The following is a 25,004-nucleotide window of genomic DNA, read 5'->3' on the forward strand; positions in this document are numbered from 1 at the left end:
TTATCTATGCACCTAGTCAGGGGAGCCGGTGGTTCTTCCTAAGAGTATAAACAAAGTGCAGCGAGTCTATGTCTCCGATAAAACAAATACACGGTTTAATTAAGCAGACAATGCATAGTGCAGATAATATAAAATCAAGTGCAATAGGGTTCGAAATATCAGGGAGTTCATGAAGAGAAAGAGCTATTGGGTCAGCCCAGTTGTAGTTTGGAATGGATATTTATTACATAAAGGCCTAGTAGAGGCCGAAAAAAACAACTGTTCAAAACTCGCTCAGAAAATATTGGCTTTATTTTAGATAGCGCGTGTAAAATTGATCGGATCTTCTGAATCTTCGGAATAAAATTTCACTTTATATAATTCATAAAGGATATTCCAGAAATGGTGCCTACCTACAGTAACTTTTTTAATGCCATGACATTTGTCAATTTTACACTTATTATGAAAATGGTCAATCTTTAAAAACAAAATATCGCAAGCCACGTGAATTTTTTAATGAAAATAATCGTCAGAGGGAAAAAAAATCAAGAATCTGGTTATGTCGATAATCGAGAAGGGATGCTTTGTTGAGAATATTGCTGCTGTACTGCAAAATATTGCAGAACAACCTTCAACATCGATATCTCGACGTTCTCAACAAATAGACATTCATGAATCGGCTGTTTGATTGAGTTTATCTGTAGACGTGCTCATGGTTACATTTAAAAGATGTAATTTTTCACATTTTATTAAGAGCTGTATTTTGGATAAAAATAGTGAAACCCGAAAGAATCTAAATTTTTATTGTAAATTTTTTTTTTTTTAACAATATCTGCGCGTCTTTTGAAATACCCTTTATAATTTATAGAAATCTGGTTGTTATACGTATACTGTAAGAACTTAATTTATAGACACATACCTATACATTTTATAGTATAGGATCACTGTTTGGCAAGCCTCCGAGTGTATTTCTGCCATGAAAAAGCTCCTCATAAAATATCTGCCATTCGGAGTTGGCTTGAAACTGTAGGAACAACATCAAGGCACACCACAAATGTACGCGCCAATTATATTATATGTTTTTCAATTTCAAAATATGCTGATAGTTAGTTTTTCAATTAATTCAAATTTATTGCGCTTTTAAACTTCGGAGTCCACTTTGTTGCAGATAATTAATTTTTCAACTATAAGTATTAGTTGGAACTACAGGCGCATCAAATTCATGATTGATATACACAATTTTTATGAATTCTTGCTTATCAAAATTTTCTTAATGAATTCAGGCCCATTATTTTTTATGAATTTTTCGGGGTGGTCAAAAAAAATGAAGATTAAAAAGAAGTTGAGAATAATGAACTTTCAATAGACTGAATATTCAACACTTTCCTCCCACATACACTCGCACTTGTATTCCTATGCTGGCTGCGCCCATGCCTTCATGATTTCTAAACAAACTGTTCAAGAAATATTGCGAAAACATGCTATGATATGTTTTGATTTTCTTCTCGTGCCAGGCAAAAAGGAAACAAAATATTTGTACATAAAAACAGACGGACACATAAAACATTTGTGAGGCTTGTCTGGGATATATTTACAGTAGCGTTCATACAAAACTGATTTTACTTTTCAAGTAATGTTTTTCTGTACATTTTATTTTAGCTCACACACACATTCACCTATTTGATATTTTATTTTTGTGCATTGTGTGGTGAATTTTTCGCGTCTTCCAAATTTCTCAAGTTGCAACGGCGAGTATCTGTTGCATTGCAACATTTTGCTGATTTACACTTCTGCGAATTGTATGCTCCGCTGACGCACGGACTGACAGACGGATAGTCGACGCAGCTGTTAGCCATTTTTAATTAGAGAACATCGAGTGATACCTCTAATTGTTTTGGACTGATTGATGCATGAGAAAATGTAAGGCGACAAGAACCAACGTACTATTTGCTATATAATTTTTAAGTGTTTGTAAATTTTCCAAAAAATAATTGCCTGCCCTTTTTATGCGCTATAATCATAAATAAAACTTGAAAGATTCCTGAATTTAGTAAAAGTAGCAAAAGCTGAGCAAATTTGAAAACTCAGCTGCACAAATACATATATACAAATGTATATAAATTTACATATGCATTTATACAAGTAGGTATATAAAGAATTAGGTATCATTTTATGGCAAACAAGTGCTGGGTGGCGACTGCTTTTTGGTCAGCTCTTTCTGACATAAAATTGATAACTGCGCAAATCGGCGCAAAACTGACTGTGCTCCCACATGCAACAGATAGTTTTGGCTACTAAAACTGAATGCATGCTTTATTTTGGGCACAAGGCTACTAAGAACTCCAGATTTCCTAATATGGAACGCTGTAGGCCCAAGCGTTAATACACACATTTCTTAAAATGTCCTTCCTGTGTTGAACCAAAAAGAAACTACATTTTTTCTAGCGGTACTCGATTAACACGACCTCTCTAGGTTTTATAGAAAGTTTCAAGGCATCTTGGAGGTAAGGGATGCATTACTGGACTACTAAAGCTGTTTCTTCAGTGTTAGGGATGTATTACTGGGATATTAAAAATAGTTTGGTTTGTATAATTTATATAACTGAGCGATTCTGTGTGAATTGATTCAAGTAGTTTTTGCATTTTAAATTTCTTGAGAATTGGATTGTTGTAGGATTGAGTATAATAAGAAAAAATTTTATAAGTTTGAGATTTATTCAATGTTCGAGATTGTGGTGTAGGAGTTTTTAAAGTGAAGTATCTTCGGTCCTTTCACATTTACAAATTTTTATCTTTTATAAAACATATTTTTTTTTTTAATTTTAGGCTTGAGTACATATAATAACACAAAATTTTAAAATTCTTAGTTCAAGATTGCGGTATAGAATTTTTTACAGTGCAATATTTTCGGTTCTTTTTAACATTAACCAATTTTGACCTATTTTAGTTTTTATAAAATATACTTTTTAAAAAGTTTTTTTTAGAAATGTTTTTTTATTTCAAAATCTTTACGAAAAAAATGTTGTTGCTGTCATCAGTCAGTCACCCCTGATAATTTCAGAATTCCCATGAGTTTTCGAGTCATAGTAAAATATGTACAGCGACCCAGAAAAAAATCAGTGCAAATTAATGCTCCAGCGAAGCGGTAGCGTGCACTCCTATATTACTTAGTCCTGCCATAAGTTCTGTTACAGTTAAATCTGTTATAGGTATGAACTTATAATACTTTATTTAATCATATAAACTTAAAAATAATACATTTGCATTCGAAATGGTCACCATTTGCTTTTACACAAGTCTTCAAACCATTAAGCTTTTGCAGCAGAAATTATCTTCAAATTTTCTTTGTAACTTAATATAGTACTATTACTAATGATCGGTAACTAAGAAAAATTTCAGGATGCTTATTTAAATAAAAATAAAGCATTAAATATTAATACCTCTTAGGAAATAAGTATACAAAACGATATATTCTGAATTATGGATAAATAAAGATAGTTTCTGAGTCATCAAAGGTGTAAAAAATGACATTAAAGGCAATGAACATGCTGATATGCATTTATGTCCTTCTATCACTTTCCACTCATCAGTAAACAATATCTTCTGAAGGAAATTACCAGACACATATTCTCTAAAACTTAACTTTTGCGGTCCCATCTCCCATAAACTGTTTTAGATTCCGAATGTAAAAAATTTGTTTATGCATCTTCTTTTTCGAAAGAATCCTCCTCCTTGGCAGGGTCCCTCCCACAAGCCCATTCTATGGTTTTCAACTAAATATATTGCATTTCATAATTAATATGGACTTTTCAAGCTGTTTTAGTGTTGAAATGCTTAATTCAATCCATGCAAAAAAAGGAAGCCCTTTTAGCTCAAAGTGTCGACCATTCTTATAAATTTTGCTCGAAAGTATCACCAACAACAAGTATTCATTTAAGCTTAGGTCGAGACTGCAAGTCCGCAGTTGAGAATTGAGGACAACTTTTTCAGCTGAGAGGTGCTAAGAAGAAAAGCGGAGACTTTCGCATATTCAAATGTTGCCCAGGTAAAACATGGTTTTTGTAACCGCTAGACGTGAATGTCGCACTCCCATCACTCATCCATATTAGATGGTTTGTCATAGCGCTTGATTGTACCATAACTATCAAGATTTTTTTATTCATTATAAATCATATTTCTATGTAGAGAAGAGCTATATCAGCAAGTTTTGTGCCACCTTTAATTAAACCCTCTTAAATGAATATATTGAAGGTCGTATTCTAACCTGAAACCCATTTAATGTGTAAACATTTTGCTTGCTTAAACCACTCAAGGCCCTTCCAAAAGTGACGCTTAGATGTCAGTAGTAAATAATTTCTATATGATATATTTTTTTATGCCACCTGTGGCACTTGTCAAGTAAGCAGATGCAGAATTTTACATGATAGAACAAATTATTGAAATTTATTCTAAAAATTGTCGATCTTTGTATTCTTTTTTTTTGTGGAAATAATCGTCCAAACGAATGAATAATTCAAAAGTTGTTGACAACATTTCAAGAAATTGGTTTTGCCCAGGATAGAAGTAGAACTGACACACCAAAACCTGGACGTTTGAGAATTTTGCTGCTGCAGCGCAAAGTGTTGCTGAACAATCTTCAAAATCGATATCTCGACGTTCCCAACAATAATTAGCCATTCATGAGCCGAGTGCTTGGCGAACTTTACGGGTAGACGATCTCATGGAGGGCATTTAAAAAATTAAAAATAAGTAATTGGTGCGTATACTTCTATTAGGTGTTTGGCCGAGCTCTTCCTCCTCTTGGTAGTGTGCGTCTTGATGTTGTTCCACAAATGGAGGGACCTACAGTTTTAAGCCGACCCAAACGTCAAATGGTTTTTATGAGGAGCTTTTTCATGGCAAAAATACAACCGAAGGTTTGCCATTGCCTGCCGATGGGCGACCGCTATTAGATTAGTCATGCACCACCCCATTCGGCTACGGCGGCTGTAGTTTAGTGATATAATTTTTCACAAATAATTAAGTGCCGTATTTCGAATAGAAATAGTAAAACCTGAAAGAATTTTTACAAGCTTTTTGTAAAACAAAATCTTTTGAAATACCCTTATTATTATTTCGCGTTTTGACTTGATTTCACTAACTAAATACCTAATTCCTATACAAATAATTAATAATAATAATTCCTATACAAATACAATTTCTGTATTTTAGCCCCGTATCAGTCAGCGCTCACTCTCCACTGATTGCATTGCACTTGGCATTGTAACCTGAAATTTATTTGCAGTGTAAATATTTAGCTTACTCTAACTACTATTAATTCGTCCTTCCACAATTTATTTTTTTCTTCATATACGAGTATAATCGGATTCAAAACAAAAATTTGTTCATGCACTTTCTATGGAAAAAAATTACTTTTTTGTAGTCACTTGAAACTTTCACTAAGAAAATTCAATGGCCAAAAAAGTTCTATACATCCTTGTTAAAAAGTTGAAAGTTTTGTTGAAATTTTGAAGAATTTTATACAAAAACAAATTACATAGCTAACAAATTGATACCGTTGTTAAAAGGGAAGAAATCGGTTAAAATCAAAATGCTCATACACGTATTTCTCTGAGGTACAACACATTTGAGTATATAATTTTTATTTCTCAAATAAACACCAGCTTTTTATTTCAAAACAGACGTCCTTAGTTGCGTAACCTACATAAGGAAACAATACCTAAACTACCATTCAGTGTTAACATTTAAATAGTCACTTTACTCGGCATTTATCGCTCCCCGCAGATATTCCAAACCGCACACAATTTCTATCTCAACTTCATTTCTTAACCAACATTTTCTACTCTGATTCTAAACTACGCTTATAATAATAAATATTTATTTAAACACTTTCACTATTTTAGCTGCTTGAGAAGCGCATTGAAAAGTTCACCGATAATACTACTCAGCAGTTGTTAATCACGAATCCCGAAAGTGAGTCATATGTTCGCGAAGAACTTCAAAAGCTCAACGAGAAATGGCGCAATTTCAAAGATCAAGTGAGAAACAAACGCAAATCACTCGATCAGGCAGCCGAATTCTTCGAAATGGTGGAAAAAGTGAGTATGGTCTGAATTAAAAAATTTTAAACTTATATACGTTACTAACTGAACTCATGGTTTTAACACTCTTCCTCCCCCTCCCTAATAGATCGACGCCGAATACCGCGAAATAAACTATTTTTACAACAGTGTGTCCAACAAGATCACTTATCTGCGCGATCCTGTCGAAGCCTCGAATCTAGTCAATGATATCGAAAAGTATGTGGTCGCTCGTGAGGGTCCACTGCTGGGAAAACTCGAAAATGCTGCACAATGTGCGCACGATATGAACAAAGTTTCTACGCTGTACAATGACGTACACAGCATTTTCCAAGCTTTCATGAAACTCAAATCCGATATTAATGTCGTACAGGAACGCCTTAAGAATGAGGAACGTTTGCGTGAACAGCGTGAGAAGGAGGCACGCGAGCAGGCTGAGCGTGAGCGTGCTGCTCGCGAGGCAGAGGCCAAAGAGCGTGCTGCACGCGAGGCGGAGGAACGTGAGCAAGCCGCACGAGAGTTGGCTGCTCGAGAAAAGGCTCTACGGGATGAAGAGGCGCGCTTACAGGCCATTCGTGAGCAGGCGATGCGTGAGCAAGCAGCTCGTGAACAGGCTGCCCGCGAAGAAGAAGTGCGTTTACAGGCACTGCGCGAACAAACACAACGCGATGAAGAAGCACGTCTGCATGCATTGCGGGAACAAGCTAGGCGCGAGGAAGAGACACGATTGGAGACGCTGCGTATTGAAGAGACTCGCCTACAACTGCTACGCGAGCAGACCAAGCGTGAAGAAGAGGCACGCCTACAGGCGATACGTGAACAGGTGGCGCGCGATGAAGAAGTGCGATTGCAAGCGTTACGTGAGCAAACAGTGCGCGAAGAGGAAGCGCGCTTGCAAGCGCTGCGGGAACAAGCAAACCGCGAAGAGCAGAAACGGTTGTTAGAGTTGCGTGAGCAGGCCACCCGCGAAGAGGAGGCGCGCCTGCAAACGCTTCGGGAACAAGCAAATCGTGAAGAGGAGAAGCGTTTGTTAGCGTTACGTGAAGAGGAAGCGCGTCTGCAGGCGCTACGTGAACAAACGAAACGTGAGGAGGCTGTACGCTTACAAAGCGTACGCGATCAAATCGATCATCAACGCATTGTCACCGAAAATATACGCAAAGACATACAGGTGAATGAAATCTTCACAGAAATCAAATACGTATCGCCACGTTTCAACCGTCTGCTCAAAGATGCGATCACACGTGAGGGAGACAAATTTACCTTCGAATGTGAGGTCACCGGAAATCCTGAGCCAACTGTCGAGTGGTTCAAAGACGGTATATCTATACAGAATAATCCTGATTACAAAACCACTTACGATCGTGGTGTCTGCCGTTTGGTGATCGAGGAGACTTTTACAGCCGATTCGGCGCGCTTCAGTTGCCATGCTTCGAATTTGGTGGGCAGCACTGATACCAGCGCTAACTTATCGGTGCGTGAAAATGCCATAGAGATGCAAATGGTGCCGCCACGAGTCATACGTTACCTCGAGAGTGGCAAGGCAACGGAAGGCAGTACGTTTGAATTCTTGTGCGTTGTTAGTGGTAATCCGTTGCCCACCGTACAATGGTATAAAAACGACAAATGTATCGATGATTCACCCGATTACGTTATCAATTATAATAATGGCGAGGCTACATTGCGGTTTGAGGAGGTTTTCCTGGAAGACGACGCTGTCTATACGTGCAGTGCCTCAAATCCTGCCGGAATCGAACATTGTTCAGCGAGCTTGATTGTGGAGCGTAAGTATAGAAAGTTAGATGCACAAATTTAATGCTTACATGAGTTCCATTTGTCGGAATCCAAGGTCGAAATTAGGAACATTTTTGGAAATATGTAATTGTGTGGTTGATAACATTAACTTTATTAAGAAACTTATAACCTGAATACCTTGTTTTGCTATTGATATAACTATTCGCTTTAATTTAGTTTAATACCAAGGATAATTCTATTTAATTTTAATTTAATTTGACTTTCTTTATTGGCCCTTGAAAATTATTTAATTGAAATGAAAGCATTACTCAAGGCATCTCATCGCAAAACAAACATTGACACTAAAATCTTACTTGGTTTACTTGGCCACAGAAATCTTTGAACGTATTTTACTTCCTGGTTTTAACTACAAGATCTAATAATCGAAAGCCTTATTTCAACATACATCAAAATCTAATTTCAATCGTAAAAAGTTATTTCTAAATGATAGCGTATGGATCAATTAGAAGTTTTTTTCAAGCAGAGTAAGACGAACAAAAGGCAGATTTTTTTATAATAAAGCTTCACTAGAAAGTCCCATTATTTATGAAATATAACCTCATACAGTTGGTTTTCTCAGCTAGCTGCTAAGTAGCGCAACGAATTCAATTATCCAAAGTTATTTTCGACATGTGTTCCGACATTATTCGCCAGGAGTATTTTGGAGTAATCATATCTGTTTTTAAGCAGTTAAATCGCAGCTCCAAGGTAGCTGAAATAGAAGAGGCAGCTGAGAATACAATTATCGATCTTAGCGCTCAAGAGAGATACATCTTGGAATCTTGCTAAAATAAAAAAATTTCAAAACCCTTCCCTTCACTTTCAATGCACAAAAATTCGATTTCGCTCACCATTAAAAAGTAATTTTCGACCTAAACCCTCAACTTTATGTGCATGTTTTTTTCTTCTCGACAATCATATGGGGTTCACTAAGATTCGATTCTGGCGATGGATAATAAAGTTGTTTGTTCGTTTAAACAAACGGAGTGCCTCATTTTGGGCCAAAACTTATTTTCAATGAGGGCACTGACAGGACCATATATCACTCGGTTAAGAGAAAAGTTTGCAATGCTCTCCAACGTTTTCTAAGCGTAAAAGGACTGACTCCGCTCTGCGAAAGAATGTTACTGAATGGTAGTCAAGATTTTAGGCGGGAAGGGCCAGTCAAAGCAAAAGTTGGTATGGTTCAAAACTAAACTTCTATTTATACTACCCGGTTTAATTTCATGAAGCAAATTTCAGTTAAATTTTTTTTTTTTTTGTTTTGGATCACCAATTAGTACAATTTTAGTTTAAGGGTCAGTCATCGAGTTTTTTCTCTTTGTTAAGAACATAAAATGAGATCGGCATTTAAAACATTTTAGCAAATTCCATAAGCTGATATTTATGTAGATGATAATTACTGGCGAGTTATAGCTGTGACAGTAAATACATACTTTCCTTCAGTATTTAGAGATCGATTGCGGTTTCTTAATCATATAGTGCCCGATTTCTAAACAGCGGGCATGAAATACCAAATGATAGAAAATAGTTTCTTGTAAAAGCGGTCGCCCCTTGGCAAATAATATCAGCCTACGATTGCCCTGAAAAAGTTGCTCATAAAAAATTCTCTGCGTTCGAAGGCGGCATAAAACTCGTAAGTCCCTCCATTTGTGGTAAAATATCAAGACGCACACCAGAAATGGGAAGAGGAGCCCGGCCAAATACCCAAGAAAGGGAGTAGCACCAATTAATATTATTATTATTCAGAAATCGGGGTTTTCCTTACCTTGAACATTTTGTTTAAGAGTTTTCAGTTTCTGAAATATAGTTTCTTTGATGAGAGTGCTTACAAGGTACGCTTATAGCTCCCATTAGAGATGATTAGCCGATCGATCCAGTGTTCGAAATCGTTTTACGGTGAACATAGTTCATTTGCATCACTTTCCACTAGATCAGTAAGTCATGAGAACTATGGATCACCGCCTTATACAACGTAATGTCATATGTTTCGGGCGTAAAGGTTTGCAAATATTAGTGAAGTGAAAATGTAATATTTTCTGCTAGATGTCTGTAGTCTTTCATATCTCACTGCATCGGGTTATACCAATGAATATGGCAATTTTGTGAGTTTCGTGTTTGGTGAAGCGAGTTTTTGGTTACAGTATTCCAAAATTATTGTGGAAAATTAAATTCGAAATATTCCTTAGTACCACTGCGACCAAGGTGAAAATGGGAATGGGTGGTCAAAAAATATTTGCTGTTAATGGATCCAATATAATGTGGAATGCGATAGCAAAACGACAGTTCCAACAGCTTCAATCTGGTCATATAGACGGCGAAGATGAGGTACGCCCGAGTAGGCCAATCTTTGGAAATGTTGATAAAATCATAGAAATCGGTGGGTAGGACCGATATGTGAGCGCTTATTCCATGGTCCAGAAATTGAAAATTAATCAGGAAACTGTATGGAACCATTTGCATAATTTCATCCTCAATCTAGCGAAAATATGTTCACAACTTTTTTCTTCACCTAATACTTTTAGTCCAAAAAATTAAAGTATTCTGTATTTGCTATGAAATTTGGAGTACTAATTTCAGTACAAGAGCATTAAGTAAATTGTCTAATATTTTCTCCACAATTTCAGCTCTGGAACCAACAGAAGTGCCACATTTCAAAATTCCTCTCACCAATGCCATGGCTCGGGTTGGTCAAAAAATAAAGCTTGAAGCGCTAATCGGTGGCATCCCACGTCCTGATATTTTTTGGATGCATAACGGAAAACCATATGTCCCGCGAGATAGCAAAGTGAGTATAAAATTGAGTTCAAGAATGAACATACTTGTACATAACTTAATGTGACATACACAAAAAATAGTATACATAATACGTACATATGTACATACATACACACACACGTGCATATTAATATTAAAGTGTATAATTATAGACTTTGAAAGCGAAAGTATCCATTAATTTGCAGAATTTCTTCAACATTTGGGGCAATTAAATCACCAAAGACCCACAATTTTACGCTATGTGAAATGGCTAGGAAACTGAAATATTACTATGTGGTGAACCGCTCCAAACCGTTCAGACTTTTCGCTCACTAAATAAGCAAAGATAAACGATTCTAAAAAATGTTTCCAAAATGTATACACGCATACATATATACATTGATACAATGCATTTAATAACTATAGTACAGGAAATTATTGATAATTTAAATAATTTTTTATGAAAATATAGTTCATTCTCTAACTTTCAAACTTTGTGCAAATTTAAAACAAAGTTCAACAAATATTCTTAATAATTTCTTCCTTATAACTAAGCAAGCATTCAAGCATTCTTTATATGGACAAAATACACAACACTGCCAGAAGAAAAAAATAATTTCAAATCAGCGCGATTTTTAAGCCACTTCAAATTTGCATTGAACTCCATATTCATTCAAATATAAAATGAGCTTTGAGCAACTAATTCACTTGTGCGAACTGCGATTCCGCCATCTGGATAAGTTTTTGAGAATTTCTTTTTAATACATATTTTTATTTTATTTTTTGAATTCCTGAACGATGAATAAATATGAAATTAAAAATAAAGCTTGTTTTATAAATACATAGGTCCATAAAAAGAGTAGATTGGTGGTTGAAATGCTCCAAAAAAATGTTACATTTACCGCAATATTTCGATAAGATTTTCATGACAAAACATTTGGAAAGTTTGGCCCAGCGCAAAAAATCAGGTTTTCTGCTCCAAAAATTCTATTAAATACTAAATATAATCATTAATTAAAATTTTAATTTAATGTCATAATGTTCATAATTTTAATGTCATAATGTTCAAGCTTTCCTATTTTTCCTTTTTTTAATTCAAACCCATCACGAGAATTCTTTACCTTTTGTTGACATACCGTAATCGTAAGCAACAAAAAGTAAATTTTTCAGTAGGTGGGTGTTGTTTTACATACAATTGGGTACAATTGAGCACTTAAGCCGAAATTGCTTTCGCCACAACTTTGTAAGGCAGCGTAAGACTTTGTAATTTGAACAGCTTGTGCTTAATAAATCAGAAAATCGAACATTTTGTCGCTTACAGCCCTTTGACGGTTAGGAGTCGATGTGTAGTAGAGTGTCAACATTTTATGAATAATAAGTTACTATGGTTATATATTCACTTTTTTATTATTTACCCAGTCCACATTAACCTAACCCAACTTTTCAATTGTGTTTAAAAAAAATCTTCGCTACGCTTTTGACATTATCTCCTTTGTTTTCTTGCCCATATCATTGAATATTTTTACTCTGATTAATACTTATCTTGTGAAATGTAATTTTAATTTTAGTATTATAGATTTCGTTAGAAAAATCTTAACAACAAAAAACCGGTAAGAAGAAAATAGAAATTGAAAGGCTCTAAATAATTTAAGGCAGATTTCTTTCGCATTAAAAAACATTTTGTTTTTTGTAATAGTAATGTTTTTTTTTAATAGTAAATTTGCGCACACCGGACCCACTTGGTCTAAGTGGCATTGCTGTCTCTATATGCGATGCGGCTGCTAAACCTTATCTAATAGTATTCACTATTTTTCTCATTGGTGTGTTTCTAAATGTAATAAGACTATACAGCGTCTCAAATTAAACGTAAGAAGCTTCTGCAAATTCATACTCAAATTGAATGAAGGTGAGGTTAGGTTGCATTATAAGAGCTGAAGGCAATACGCGTACCCATTTCAGCTGGTAGATAGGAAGGTGAAATGGTTGAAATGTCAGTCTGGCACTCCTGAAGTAGCACTGAAGCGCCGTTTTGGTACCATTATGAGACCTCGAACAGGCAGATATCTACAGCCAGCCAGAGCTGTTTATGTAATGGAGAAGACTGATGGGATTTAGGTTGGCGCACTACCCCAGGCGGTCGAAGAAAGGACAGTGACCTTAGTCGTCTAGCTCCCAAATCCGGACATTTACAGAGACAGTGCTCAACAGTCTCCTTCTCTGAAAGGTCTATACAGCTTCTGCAATGGGGGTTAAACGGTAACACTAGCTTTTCCGCGTGGGTGCGGATCGTCCAGTGACCGGTAAACACAGCTAGGAGTTTGGAAATTTAATGGTGAGGAGTCCTTTCTGAGTCTTTCACATATTGTACTGGGGCCAAAGGGTTTTCGAAATAGCAAATGAAGAAATGGAGTTCCATCTTTTCTGCGCTTTCCTCAGAAATAATTTGTGCAGTTCCCATTTAACATTTATCAGGAGGATGCCGGTGACCAGGTAGGAGGTCTCTGAGGTCAATTCAGTCCCCTTCCTGGCTACCTCATCAGCAATTTTATTTCCCCCTATGTTCCTATGTCCTGGAACCTAGATCAGAGAAATGTTACCTGCACACCCAAGATATTTGATGTCTTCTTTACAGGAGTTAACTAATTTCGTTCTGCACCATGGCGTCGTCAGAGCCATAATCGCGGCTTGACTATCGGGGAAAATGTTAATATCTCCCTCACTCCCGCGTTCCCTAAAATGCATTCCTGTAGGACCGCAAAGACTTCTGCTTGAAAAACACTAGCAGTATTCGGCCGTTTAAAGGAGATAGATAAGTTTGCCCGAAAATGCTACCATGTCCATTAAGAGATCGCCTCCAGTGGCCAACCTCCTTTAACCTGATTGCATTTTGAGCTGCGATGAAAATTACGTAAAAGTCGATGGGAAGTAAGAGCAAAACGACATTCAGAGTAGCACTGGGGCAAGTTTTGCATGCTCCGGAGATGCCAATGCATGCAGTCCTTTGCATCCTCCCCAGTTTAGTGATATTGTAGCCTTTCTGAAGAGCTTCCCACCAAACCAGGCATCCATGCGTTAAAATTGGCAAACCACTGTGCTGTACATCTACAGTATGACCTGTGGCTTGAGTCCCCATTTTTTTTTTTCAGCTGATACTTATCAAGTATTTGAAAAATCAAAAAAAATTTCATTTGCAAAATTTCAGCGAAATCGAAGGCAATATTGCAGGAAACCACCACTTTTTATTGCATTTAATATGGAAATGGCTATGGCAGTTATATGTGACAATCGCGCTCAAAAAGTTTAACGAAGGGGACGTTGTAGTGGGTAAATTCTCAACATCTTTCAGATTTATGCATTGCTAGATTTTTCAATATTGTAGTAAATCCACCCACAAAACGGCTACACGTGACAGTAAACCAATTCCGACCATCGACAATTCCATTTCACTCAATTCCAAGCCAATCTTTATAGATACTATTCCCTAAGTAAAAGTGTCATAGATCATTTACCAAATTTCAACGAAATTGGACTATGTTTAGTATTTTTGGTCACAGCTCATATGAGGGCGTTACACTGTTCGCCGGCCGCATCAACGAAAAAAGTATCACGCTTCAAATAGACTTGATAAAATAAGTATATATTTATATGTACTCGTATACAGACATTAAAAAAAATTATCACTTCAGTAAGCAGTAAAAATATTGCTAATTGCATTAATTTTCATTTTGGGGCCACAGTGGCATTAGCGTAGGTGGTGAGCATAATAACGGCCATGCGGTATGATATTTATTAGACGAATGTCAAAAATACATAGAAAATGCGTAGAAACAGTTTGTGAACTGAATGAATTTTGGCGCAGGCTCTGGCAATAAAGATCTAAAATATATATAAATATGTATAAAATGTATGCACATATGTATGCTTGCACTCAAATACGTGTTGAATACGTATGCATGCACATATGTCTCCACATATGTCTCTAGAAGCGAATGTGTAAATGCACCAAAATGCTGCAGATATTCTGTTGTGATAAATTTCTAACAGCGGCTGTTGAGCGGGTCAAGGCGATGCGCATGCTTGGGTAAAGTCACACATATCAGCAATATTATTAATGACTTAATAGCAGGCATTGTATTCGAAACAAAAACTGCTGATGACAGATACAAATTGGGAGTGGGGAGCTATTGTTGAAAGCTCGACAAAATTAGGTGATGGATATTGATTGTTTGTGTTATACATCGATTTGTTAAAAGAATATATTTGTCAATAAACTCTTTCGAAAATATTGGAATTAAAGTAAAAATGCCATTTGTTAACGTCTAATATTCTGCATGCATCTAATACTTCCCCGGTAGGGAAAACATAAAATTGTAAAAAAATTTTATCGTTGTACCCAGTGACGAGTAGATTTTACCAGGTTAAGAGTTCTGGGAAAAGAACGAGAGTTATAAATTCGTGCTCCGTGATATCATTGAAAACAAAAAAAGAAGAACACACACATACATTTATAAGGCAGAAAGATCAATTGATGACTGTTCACGTTTGCGTTAACCGCTTCGCACAGCAGAGGAAATTCAGCAGGCGAGTGATATCCAAACCTAAAATTTCCGGAGACGTATCAAAACAAGATGTGCGCAGATGCTTGGCTCTTAGCATCGCGAAAGCATGGTAGTTGAGGTGGTAGTTAAACCATGCAGCTGCCGCAAGAGGGTATCGATATAATGCCAAGGATCATCACATGAATGCCTAACGGGGAATGCCTGATTGGAACACTCACCATAACCGACAATTGCGGTTTTCTAGATTTACCATAGGTAGTGGGAATCCTTATCTTTCTCCTCGCACGGGGAAGTACCTTACGAGCCCATTGTATAGCTAACTCGTCCCACAATTTTATGTATTGCCTTTGTGCCCAGATATACACATAAACTTGATGTCAAAGTATTCGGAATTGTTCCGACTAGTTTCTAGCGCACTATAAGGACTCTGAAGGCTTCCCGCTCAAGACACTCTCACCAATATTTCCGTCCAACTTCGAGCTATCCGTAAACAGGTCTACTGAACGCTGCCTACAAATACTTCACCTCCCCGGATTGTCTGTGCACTGATCAGTCACTAAGGGTATGAAGTCAAAGTTTCGAAGAATCCTGGAGTGTCCGTTTCATAAGTCAAGATTGTCGGCACAAACAGGAGCGTTTCGCTGATTCCATTGAGTGCAGTCGTTTGAACTCGCTCCAGCTGCTTAAAAAATGTAATCTAGTGGCTTTTATATGTTAAATGTTTATAAAACCAAATCCGCTGTTTGTAACAAGATGCGTCGAAAAATATATTCTTATAAAGTTAAAAAGCTTTTTACTTTCAAGCTTTCTAGGCTTTTCGAGCTTTAGTTGTGAAGCAACTGCGCTAATTTTTCATTTGAGGCGGAAGAGTTGCAATCCGCAAAGCTTGAAAAGTTTGATGTAGCTCCATTGATATTTTTGACTATTTATCTAGCAACAGCGTCAAAATTTCTAAATAAAATCAATTTTTATTTATATTTAATTTTTTTTAAATAAACATAAACAATCTTTAGTTATATTTAAGAGGTAATACAATATTTCTGGGACATTTACAGGGTTGTTAGAGGATTTTTGACTTAAAAAAACAAAAACACTTTTGAAATTTTCAAGAAATGCGACCCAAAAACCTTCAAGCATTTTTGAAATTACTTTCTCATTCATTTTTAGCATCCGCCAGGTTTATGATTTAAGATTTTCACATTCATTATAATTTCCCGCTCTTAAGAATTAAAATTGGAGAAGATAAGGAACTATTAAGAAAGGAAGGCGCAAATTGACACGTCTTACGACATCATCGAAGAGAATTCACAACCTAAATTCACTAGAACTGTACCAGTTAAGCAATAGTAAACTATTCTGCAGATCTCAATATATTTTTCATTTAATACATTACATACATATGTTATGCACTTCGATGTACGATTTGGTAAATGCTGTGGCCAATCAAAAATAAGATGGTGCCGCTTTTATGTGTAGAACTTTTTTTCAGTATTGCAACCATTTCGATCGCAATTTTCTGTTGAATAAATATCAAATTTAAGTTTTGAAATTAAAATCACATGTGGTGAACATAAATTGTTGGTGTATTCGACGAGGGCAGCCCAAAATGCAATTTGGTTTTTGGCAAAGAAAAAAAGAATACATAAAAGGGGCTATTAGTGTCATCCTGAGGGGTGAAGACGATACAGGAAGTTGAACTAGTGTGTGTGCGTGTATACAAAACAAAGTAAAATATTCAAATGACTACTAAGAAAATTAATTAAACAAGAATTCAATTAAACTGAAGCAAAATATAAAATTAAATTCCGAATAATATCTTGGGTGGATAAATGTGTTATTAAACTAAATATTGCTCTTATATAAAATCCTTTCATTTATTTAATGTTGTTTATCTCATCTTGTTAGTTCTCAGTCCTTTTGATAGAAGAATATAATTATACTAAAAAAGAACCCATCCCACGACAAGAAAAAGCTATTTTGAGCAAAACATTATACCAAAAGTTATTATTGGGCACCAATCGCATACTATAAAAGATTGAAAGATTAGGTTCTAGCCAGCGGAAACTCGTTTGATAAAGTACGCGCAAAAATTAAAAATTTAAAATTTGAAAAATTGTAGGTGTGCAAGCTAAACTACAAGTGTATTCTCGGAAATCTGGTAGAGGCACTCGCTTAACGGCAAATAGTTTTTTATAAGGATCTTGTTCATGGCAGAAACACACTCATACTCATAGATCTGCCATTGCCGGTGCCATTGTGCCATTTGGTGTTCCATGCCCAAAGTTTCGAACCCGGTAGCTACCGAATGGTAGACAGGCGACAACCAATTCGGCAACGAAGGTCTAGAAACCCTTACTAGGGAGTGACAGAACTTTGAGTAAATTGGAGAGATCACAATAAATCGCAATAACAAAGTGTGCACTCATCTCACAGACAGATTTTTGGCACTTCGAACAGATACATATATACGTATTCTCTGATTGTGGATGCGACCACTTTAACTCTGTGAAAACTCACGAATCACGTTTTCGACCAATAGCTTAATTAGTTCAACAGGCATTAAGTTCAAATTGTTAGAAAAAACCACTTCCCAGTTGACAGCCCGAGACAAATCTTCTTTCCTTGCCTACCCTAAAGATATTATATATTCAGAACTCTTATTCACTTTAGCAAGATCCTTTTTACTATTTGCCAAAACACTTCTCACCACAAATTTACTCTTTGGCACGGCAATGGTAAGTAGAAAGCACCACAAAATACTATTGCAAGGCATGCCTTAGGCATCAGCTGGATGACGACGACGTCAACCTAACCCAAGAAAATTAGCAATCCCATACCTATAGCGAACCGGTTACTAGAGAGAGAGTAATTTTGTTTTTTATGTTCTATCTCATGAATGATGAAGGTGATAGTACTTTTCAGGGCCTAATCATTCCCGAATCGTTCGCCTAAAGTTGAGAGCTTGATAGTTGTGAGTGCAAATTAATAACCGTGACCATAAGTCCCTGCTCCAGAGCGGTAAGTTCACTTCGCGACAATGACAAATATTTTGCTAACGAAGAGCGCAAAATATTGATTACAGCAATTAATTGAAGTGCATTGCAGCATAGCCGCCACCCTTTCAAAAGCAAAGATACTCCGTCCACATAACTTCAAATTGAGCCTTAATTATGTTGGCAATTATGGCTCACCCTTAATCGAAGTGGCATTTCCAGCACCATTTCGAAAATAAGACGCCACTGATACCACCACTACTTATATGATAGAAATTCTCTTAAGACTCGTTCGCTTCACGGCAGTCACATGCAGATTTTCCAATCCACCAGGCTTAGGTGGTGCATACAAATTCGACGTCTAATTCGAGCCGTTCTAAATGGAACAGGAATTCGATATGAAACGCTCCAGGTATTATAACATTCAGCGCTTTATTTAGCTGATAAAGAATCCTAAAGCTGAATAAAGCACTGAAAGCCACATATGCTTGATATGGAGTTCTAGATTAAGTGCATATAGTCGTGGGTCTTCTTTCGCTAAGCTAATTGGATTTTATAAGTGAATAATTCGAGAAAAAGACAAGATTCTTCTTGCGTAATTCGCATCAGGTCAGCACGTGGAATATGGAGTTGCTGAGCATCGCGGGTCGATGTGCCTGGATGGAGTTGCACATCCCTGGCTACATCAGTCACTTTTAAGTAGGTACCACTTTAGCGAATAGCAGACCAGCTTAACGAATTTGCCTAGGGATGGGACGACAAAGTCTTTATTTCAATTTGGACAAAACAGCACTCACTTTGCGGTATGGTAAAAATTTTCAGCGGCAAACAACTGGCAGTGTCAAAGCAATCTATTGAGCAAAAAGAAACTTGCGTTTGGGCTACCCTGTGGCATGTAAATTCACATAGTATGACCACATCAAGATTTTTCTTTTATGCGTCTATATGTAATATATATATTATATATTCCAATTCGGTATGAATAATATCGTTTATATGAGAACTTCTTCTTCTTCTTCTTCTTATTCTTTTATTATAGGTTTTCACCTGTTTTTCTTCACACAATTACATAGTTAAAAATTGCAAAGTATTATTAAAATTCAAAATGACGAAATGTTATTGTCCTTCCGCTGATGTCGAAATCCAACTTTCGCGCCATCTCTTTGGTGGTCTTCCAGGTCCGCGCTTTCCATATGGTATATAGTCCCTCGCTATTCGGATAATTCTGTCGTCACTAGCTCTAGAAACGTGATCATTCCAAGCTCGTCTTCTTGTTCTTATAAACTTCACTACGTCATTAACGCCAGTTTCGTCACGAATGACCTCGTTTCTAATGCAGTCAAGACGTGTTTTTCCTACGATGAATCGTAGAACTTGCATTTCAGCTGTACGCAGTAGCTCTTTTGTTTTTGCATTTTCAGCTCGTCATAGAACTTCTTATGCCTGCATTTTAAACTAGTTCCCAACTGTAACAAAAGGGCATAGGAATTTTATAAATGTTGAGCTAAATAATGTTCAAAATTGACTATTAACTCATCGGTCATGAACCATGATTTTCCTTGAAGAGTTTATATTCGTGACTACATATGTACATATATGAGAGCTTATTTGTATGTATGTTTCGCCATATTAATGTCTGTTTACATTTACGTATTCTAAATATAATTTTTAGTAAAAACAAATTTCAAATATTTCACACACACATTATTACACATGCGTATGTATCTTTTGTTTATAATACCACCCATATGCAAAATATATATGTTTGTATGTACATGTCGGCGAAAGTGATTTTGTATGTAATTATAGTGGAAATTAATGTGGCGAAATTTTGGATGTGAAGAAAGTAGATTTATTAAATAAAAACCATTATTAAAACATGAAATGGTCTCATCACAAAAATTCATCTAATTACTGAACTTGAATTTCTGGCTTGCTGCCGTTTCGATACCTTCATTGTGATCATTCGGTAACACTGTATCTGATGAGCCCTGACCTACATGCATACACACATACAAGTAAATATGCGGGTCAATACACGTAAGAGTGTATTCATAAACATGCAAAAATCACCTTTTTCTTACAGCACTAAAGCAAAACTCTAAAGCCAATCTCGAGCCCTCCAGATTTTAAAAGAAGATATCTTTAATTAAAATGAAAATTCCGAAGGAGTTATGACAATGAAGGTAGAAAGTGGAGAAATTATATGTACGTATCTCCTGTTAAAAGCGAAAGGGTCTGAAATTAAACAAAAAAATGTAAATACGCTGTTAATTATAAAAACAAAAATTTATGATAAGAAACAAAATGTTAAAAATTTATTTTTTAAATATTTAAAAATTAGTTTTCTTGAATTAAGTTGTTCTCCCTTGTCCCTTAGGTTAGGTTAGGTTTGGCAGCCGCATCGCACATAGAGACAACGATGCCACTTAGACCACAAAATGGGTCCGTTGTGAAGCCGCGGGGGCTGAGCTACATTTCCCTCTCCATATTAAACCATCCTAAGCTTTTGACAAAGCGTAAAAGGTTGTTGATACCTAAAATGTATAGATTATCTATATTCGTTAGGAAGTAGGATTTTAAAAATCGGTTCCTGCTTCTGGCTAGAGCTGGGCATGTGCAAAAAAGGTATTGAATTGTTTCCAACTCCTCCTCATTTCTGCAGCTACGACAGAAATCATGCGTGTAAACGCCTAATCTCTTTGCATGATTTCCTATGAGACAATGTCCTGTGAGGGCCCCTACTAAGGTCCTGATTTGAAGTCTATTCAGTTTTATAATGCTCTTGGACAGACGTAAATTTAGCCTTGGCCATGTTTGCCTAGCAGTTTCACAGGTGTTAACGCTAATCCATCTCTGATTTGTAGAACTGATTAATGCGTCCTTAATGAGAAGCTTACAAGTTGCGAGAGGTATCTCCATAAGATAACTTATGTCTGGCAAACAGGTACCTTCTCTTCTAAGTTGGTCTGCCCTACAGTTCCCTGGTATATCTCTGTGACCTGGAACCCAGCACAAGATTATACGATATTGTTTGGCCATCTCATTTAGAGATTGGCGACAACGTAAGACACTCCTTGATGTTGTTTGGAATGCATCCAGGGCTCGTAGGGCAGCTTGGCTGTCTGATAGAATGCAGATATCCGTTGATGATATTCTGTTTATCTTTAGCCATTTTAAGGCTTCATGAATAGCGTTTATTTCCGCTTGAAAAACACTACAGTGATCCGGTAGTTTAAAGGATTCACTAATAGAAAGCTCTTCGCAAAATAACCCTGATCCTACACCGGTATCCATTTTAGACCCGTCTGTGTAGATCTTAACGGGTGTGTTGGGTGTTGGATCTTCTTCAAACCATTCCAGTCTAGAAGGGATTTTCATTAGGAAATTCCTTTCGAAGCAGAGAATGGGAGGATGATAATCGCAGTCACTGGGTATATCCGTGTAGGAGTCTAAGATGGTCGAATGTCCCTGTGTGACAGTCTTCCATTTTGAGCTCGCTTTGAGCCTTACAGCGGAGCAGGCCGCTAAGTATTTGCAGAAGAGATCTAGGGGTGACAGATGTAGTATGATATCCAATGCCATGGATGGCGTGGTTTTCATGACGCCACATATTGCTAATTCCGCTGATCTCTGCACCTTATTCAATAAATTAGAAAAGGGGTTTTTTCTGCATAGCACACCACCAGACAACATTTCCATATAGAAGAATGGGTCTGACGACAGCAGTGTAAAGCCAATGAGCAACCTTAGGTTTAATTCCCCAGGTCTTACCTAAAGCTCTCTTACAGGCATAAAAAGCTAGGTTCGCTTTCCTGACTCTTTCTAAGATGTTTGACTTCCAAGTCAGTTTCCTATCTATGATTAGTCCTAAGTACTTGGTTTCTTCCGAAATCACAAGAGCTTCCCCCTTGAGCATAATTGGACTTAGTTGAGGGATTTTGTGTTTCCTAGTGAACAATATAAGTTGTGTTTTGTCTGGGTTGACTCCTACACCACACTTTCCTGCCCACCTAGAAAGTATTTCTAGAGCATTTTGTATTAGGTCTCTTAATGTAGATACAAATTTACCAGAGACAGCAATGACAACATCATCGGCGTAAGCTATCACCTTACAGCCCACCGATTCCAGTATTAACAGAAGTTTATTTACAACTGCGTTCCATAGAAACGGTGAGAGGACTCCGCCTTGCGGTGTACCCTTACTCTATTATATGCATAGGACTGGCACGTACACCTCTAAGAGGTTTTCCCTCAATTTGTGATGCTTGTCATAATTTTGTTCTACAATTGTAGCGACTTGCAATTTTATGTCCCCTCCGAACGTCAAATGGTTTATATGAGACATGTTTAACAGTTCGGGACCGAGATGGTAGCGTTTTTATTGAGGACTTTTATTTAAACAAAAAACAATTATCAAATCAAGAAGTTAATCAATTATATATTCGCCGTTACTGTTTACAACCTTTTCTCACCTCTCGACCAAATGTTTTAAGCCGGTCCACCAAAAATCGCTTGGTCTGGTGTCAAAGAATTTGCTGAGTCAGTTTTTAAGGACCTCTTTGTTATCGAAGGTAATGCCTTTCACACTCCCATACCCACCAAACACATATCATGATCTTATTTGCATGAAGATCCAGCTTGACTATCGGCTTTGGCGTATCTCCTGGAGCCACCCACTCCTTTCTTCTTTCGTTTCTTCATATTGATGTATAGACACCATTTCTCATCTCCCGTGACGATTCGGTACAAAAAGCGCTGTTTATGACCCCGTGTTTTTCGATGGCGGGCGAAATGCCGAGAACCAATTTAAAGGTGACTTTTTTTTCGTTGCGCTCGTGAGGCACCCAGACTCCCAATTTTTTCGGTAAATCCCATTGAGTGAAGAATCATTTTATGATCTCAGTTCATTTTGTTTTCCTTCAAAAGTGATTTGAGACGTTCTTCATCGAAATCAGAGGACCTTCCGCTACGGGACGTGATATCGACGTCGCCCAATATACGCGTAGCTTTGGCATTGCCTGCCGAGAGGCACTTTGTTGAAGAATTTCACCGCAAACTCACTCGGGTATGGCCATTGTTAAATTAACTTGGTATGCGATGCAAGTGGGTCTCCTTGATAAAATTGAAAATTGTTTGTAGTCTTTGGTCGGACAGTAATTATGCGGACATATATAAATGCTTCCATGGTAGGCTATCGCATTTTCTTTAAATTTATATATTCGCACAGAAAATATTCTATAGTTGCCTGTCCACTTGACGTCTTAAGTTTTCTGCAAAAGTTGTTATAGCAGTCCACACAGCCCTGTCAAGTCCAGTGAAGCCATCGTTCGTCGTCGTCTATCTCATCGAATGCTCTAACTCATCAAAAAATACGTTGTTTTAACAGGGTATTCCTTCTGCGTTTAAGGGGATATGTGAATAGGTGGTTAGTGTAGCGGGGTATCTTCACATCCTGCCATATGTTGAGCATATCTGGATCAATTCTGTATAAGTAAGAGTTTAATCTACTTATGTAACAGTTTTTGTATGTGGATCCCAGGACTCTACCGTGTGGGTGTTAATGCCTTGCGGGCTCAAGCCTGCACTTGCCGAATCGACTTACTGTTATTTTTAGTTCATATTCGGTCCTTGTAAGTTTCGCAATGCTCCAGTGTGATGTTATAGGCAATTGATTTTTGAAGATAGCAGAAATAAAGGTATCTTGTATTTATTGAATCCATATTCTCTGTGTAGAAATATGGTATTACAAATTTAAAGTTGATATTACAAGGCCTAAAGGGAACAAGGTACTTTAATTTAATTTGAATTAAAAAGAACGTCAACAAAAATCATTTAATTTCTAACTTCAGAAACAAGCAGATTCAAAATCCAAACAAACTTTAAATTATTTCGGACTACAAGGAAATTAATATGTCGAAATAAGAGCTAAACTGGCAGCGAATGAAAGCTTCGTTTTTTTCTTCTATAAGAAAAATAAAGGCATCCTTTCAAAAATTTCATGTTATAAAGAAGTTATTTTCATAAAAAATCCAGAAATAAAAAATAGTCATTACTTAAAAACGGTTCCAACTGGAGGATCATCGTTTTCCTTACTATCTTTTACAAGCAACTAACTTCGAGCACATACTAAAAAGGATTCAAAAAGCAAATTCAGACCTATTGAAACATCACCAAATAAATGCTAAATGCATTCTAAACTTGTTTGCTCACCGAAAAGTTCATCAAACCTTCAACAGACAACATTTCAAAAATTAATTCTTGATAATTCTTTACCTAAAAAAGAAGCGCTATTAATTTGTATAGAAAAAAAATTAATTCTTGCAATTCATTTCAGCAAAAAACTGCAAATTATGAAATTTTAAGCTTATCGAAAAAGGCTTAGAGGTTCCGACTAATTCTACAAGCTTGAAGAATGCATTGGGGGAAACATTTTTTTTTGGTAATCTTTATATATATATTTCTTATGTTCGTGTGTTTGTCACTGAACTCCTCCTAAACGACTGAACCGATTTTGATGAAATTTTTTGTGTGTGTTCAATGGGATTCGAGAATGGTTTAGATTCACAATTTGCCGGGAAAATGGTCAAAACGTGGACCCGGGTAACCTTCGGATGTGTATATACAATATGGATATCAATTGGAAGCTGTTGGTGAATGCTTTACTACAGAGTATTTCTCATGCCGCTCCGTGACTGGGGTCTCGAGATATAGGTCAAAACGTGGACCCGGGTAACCTTCGGATGTGTATATACAATATGGGTATCAAATGAAAGCTGTTGGTGAATGCTTTAGTTCAGAATATTTTTCATGCCGCTCCGTGACTAGGGTCTCGAGATAGA

General features: G+C 36.7%; 1 protein-coding gene across 11 annotated transcripts in view; it reads left to right on the forward strand.

Annotated features, from left to right (window-relative positions):
* Positions 1-25,004, forward strand: part of LOC129240321 (muscle M-line assembly protein unc-89) — a 237,770-nt gene that overhangs the window by 133,914 nt on the left and 78,852 nt on the right. For all 11 annotated transcript variants that reach the window (XM_054876050.1, XM_054876057.1, XM_054876061.1 and 8 more), the window contains 3 exons: positions 5,883-6,077; positions 6,169-7,843; positions 10,481-10,641. In XM_054876050.1, the coding sequence (XP_054732025.1) occupies positions 5,883-6,077; positions 6,169-7,843; positions 10,481-10,641 (2,031 nt within the window). The remainder of the gene's footprint in view (positions 1-5,882; positions 6,078-6,168; positions 7,844-10,480; positions 10,642-25,004) is intronic.

Source organism: Anastrepha obliqua, chromosome 3 (genome assembly GCF_027943255.1).
Source record: "Anastrepha obliqua isolate idAnaObli1 chromosome 3, idAnaObli1_1.0, whole genome shotgun sequence".
Lineage (NCBI taxonomy): Eukaryota > Metazoa > Arthropoda > Insecta > Diptera > Tephritidae > Anastrepha > Anastrepha obliqua.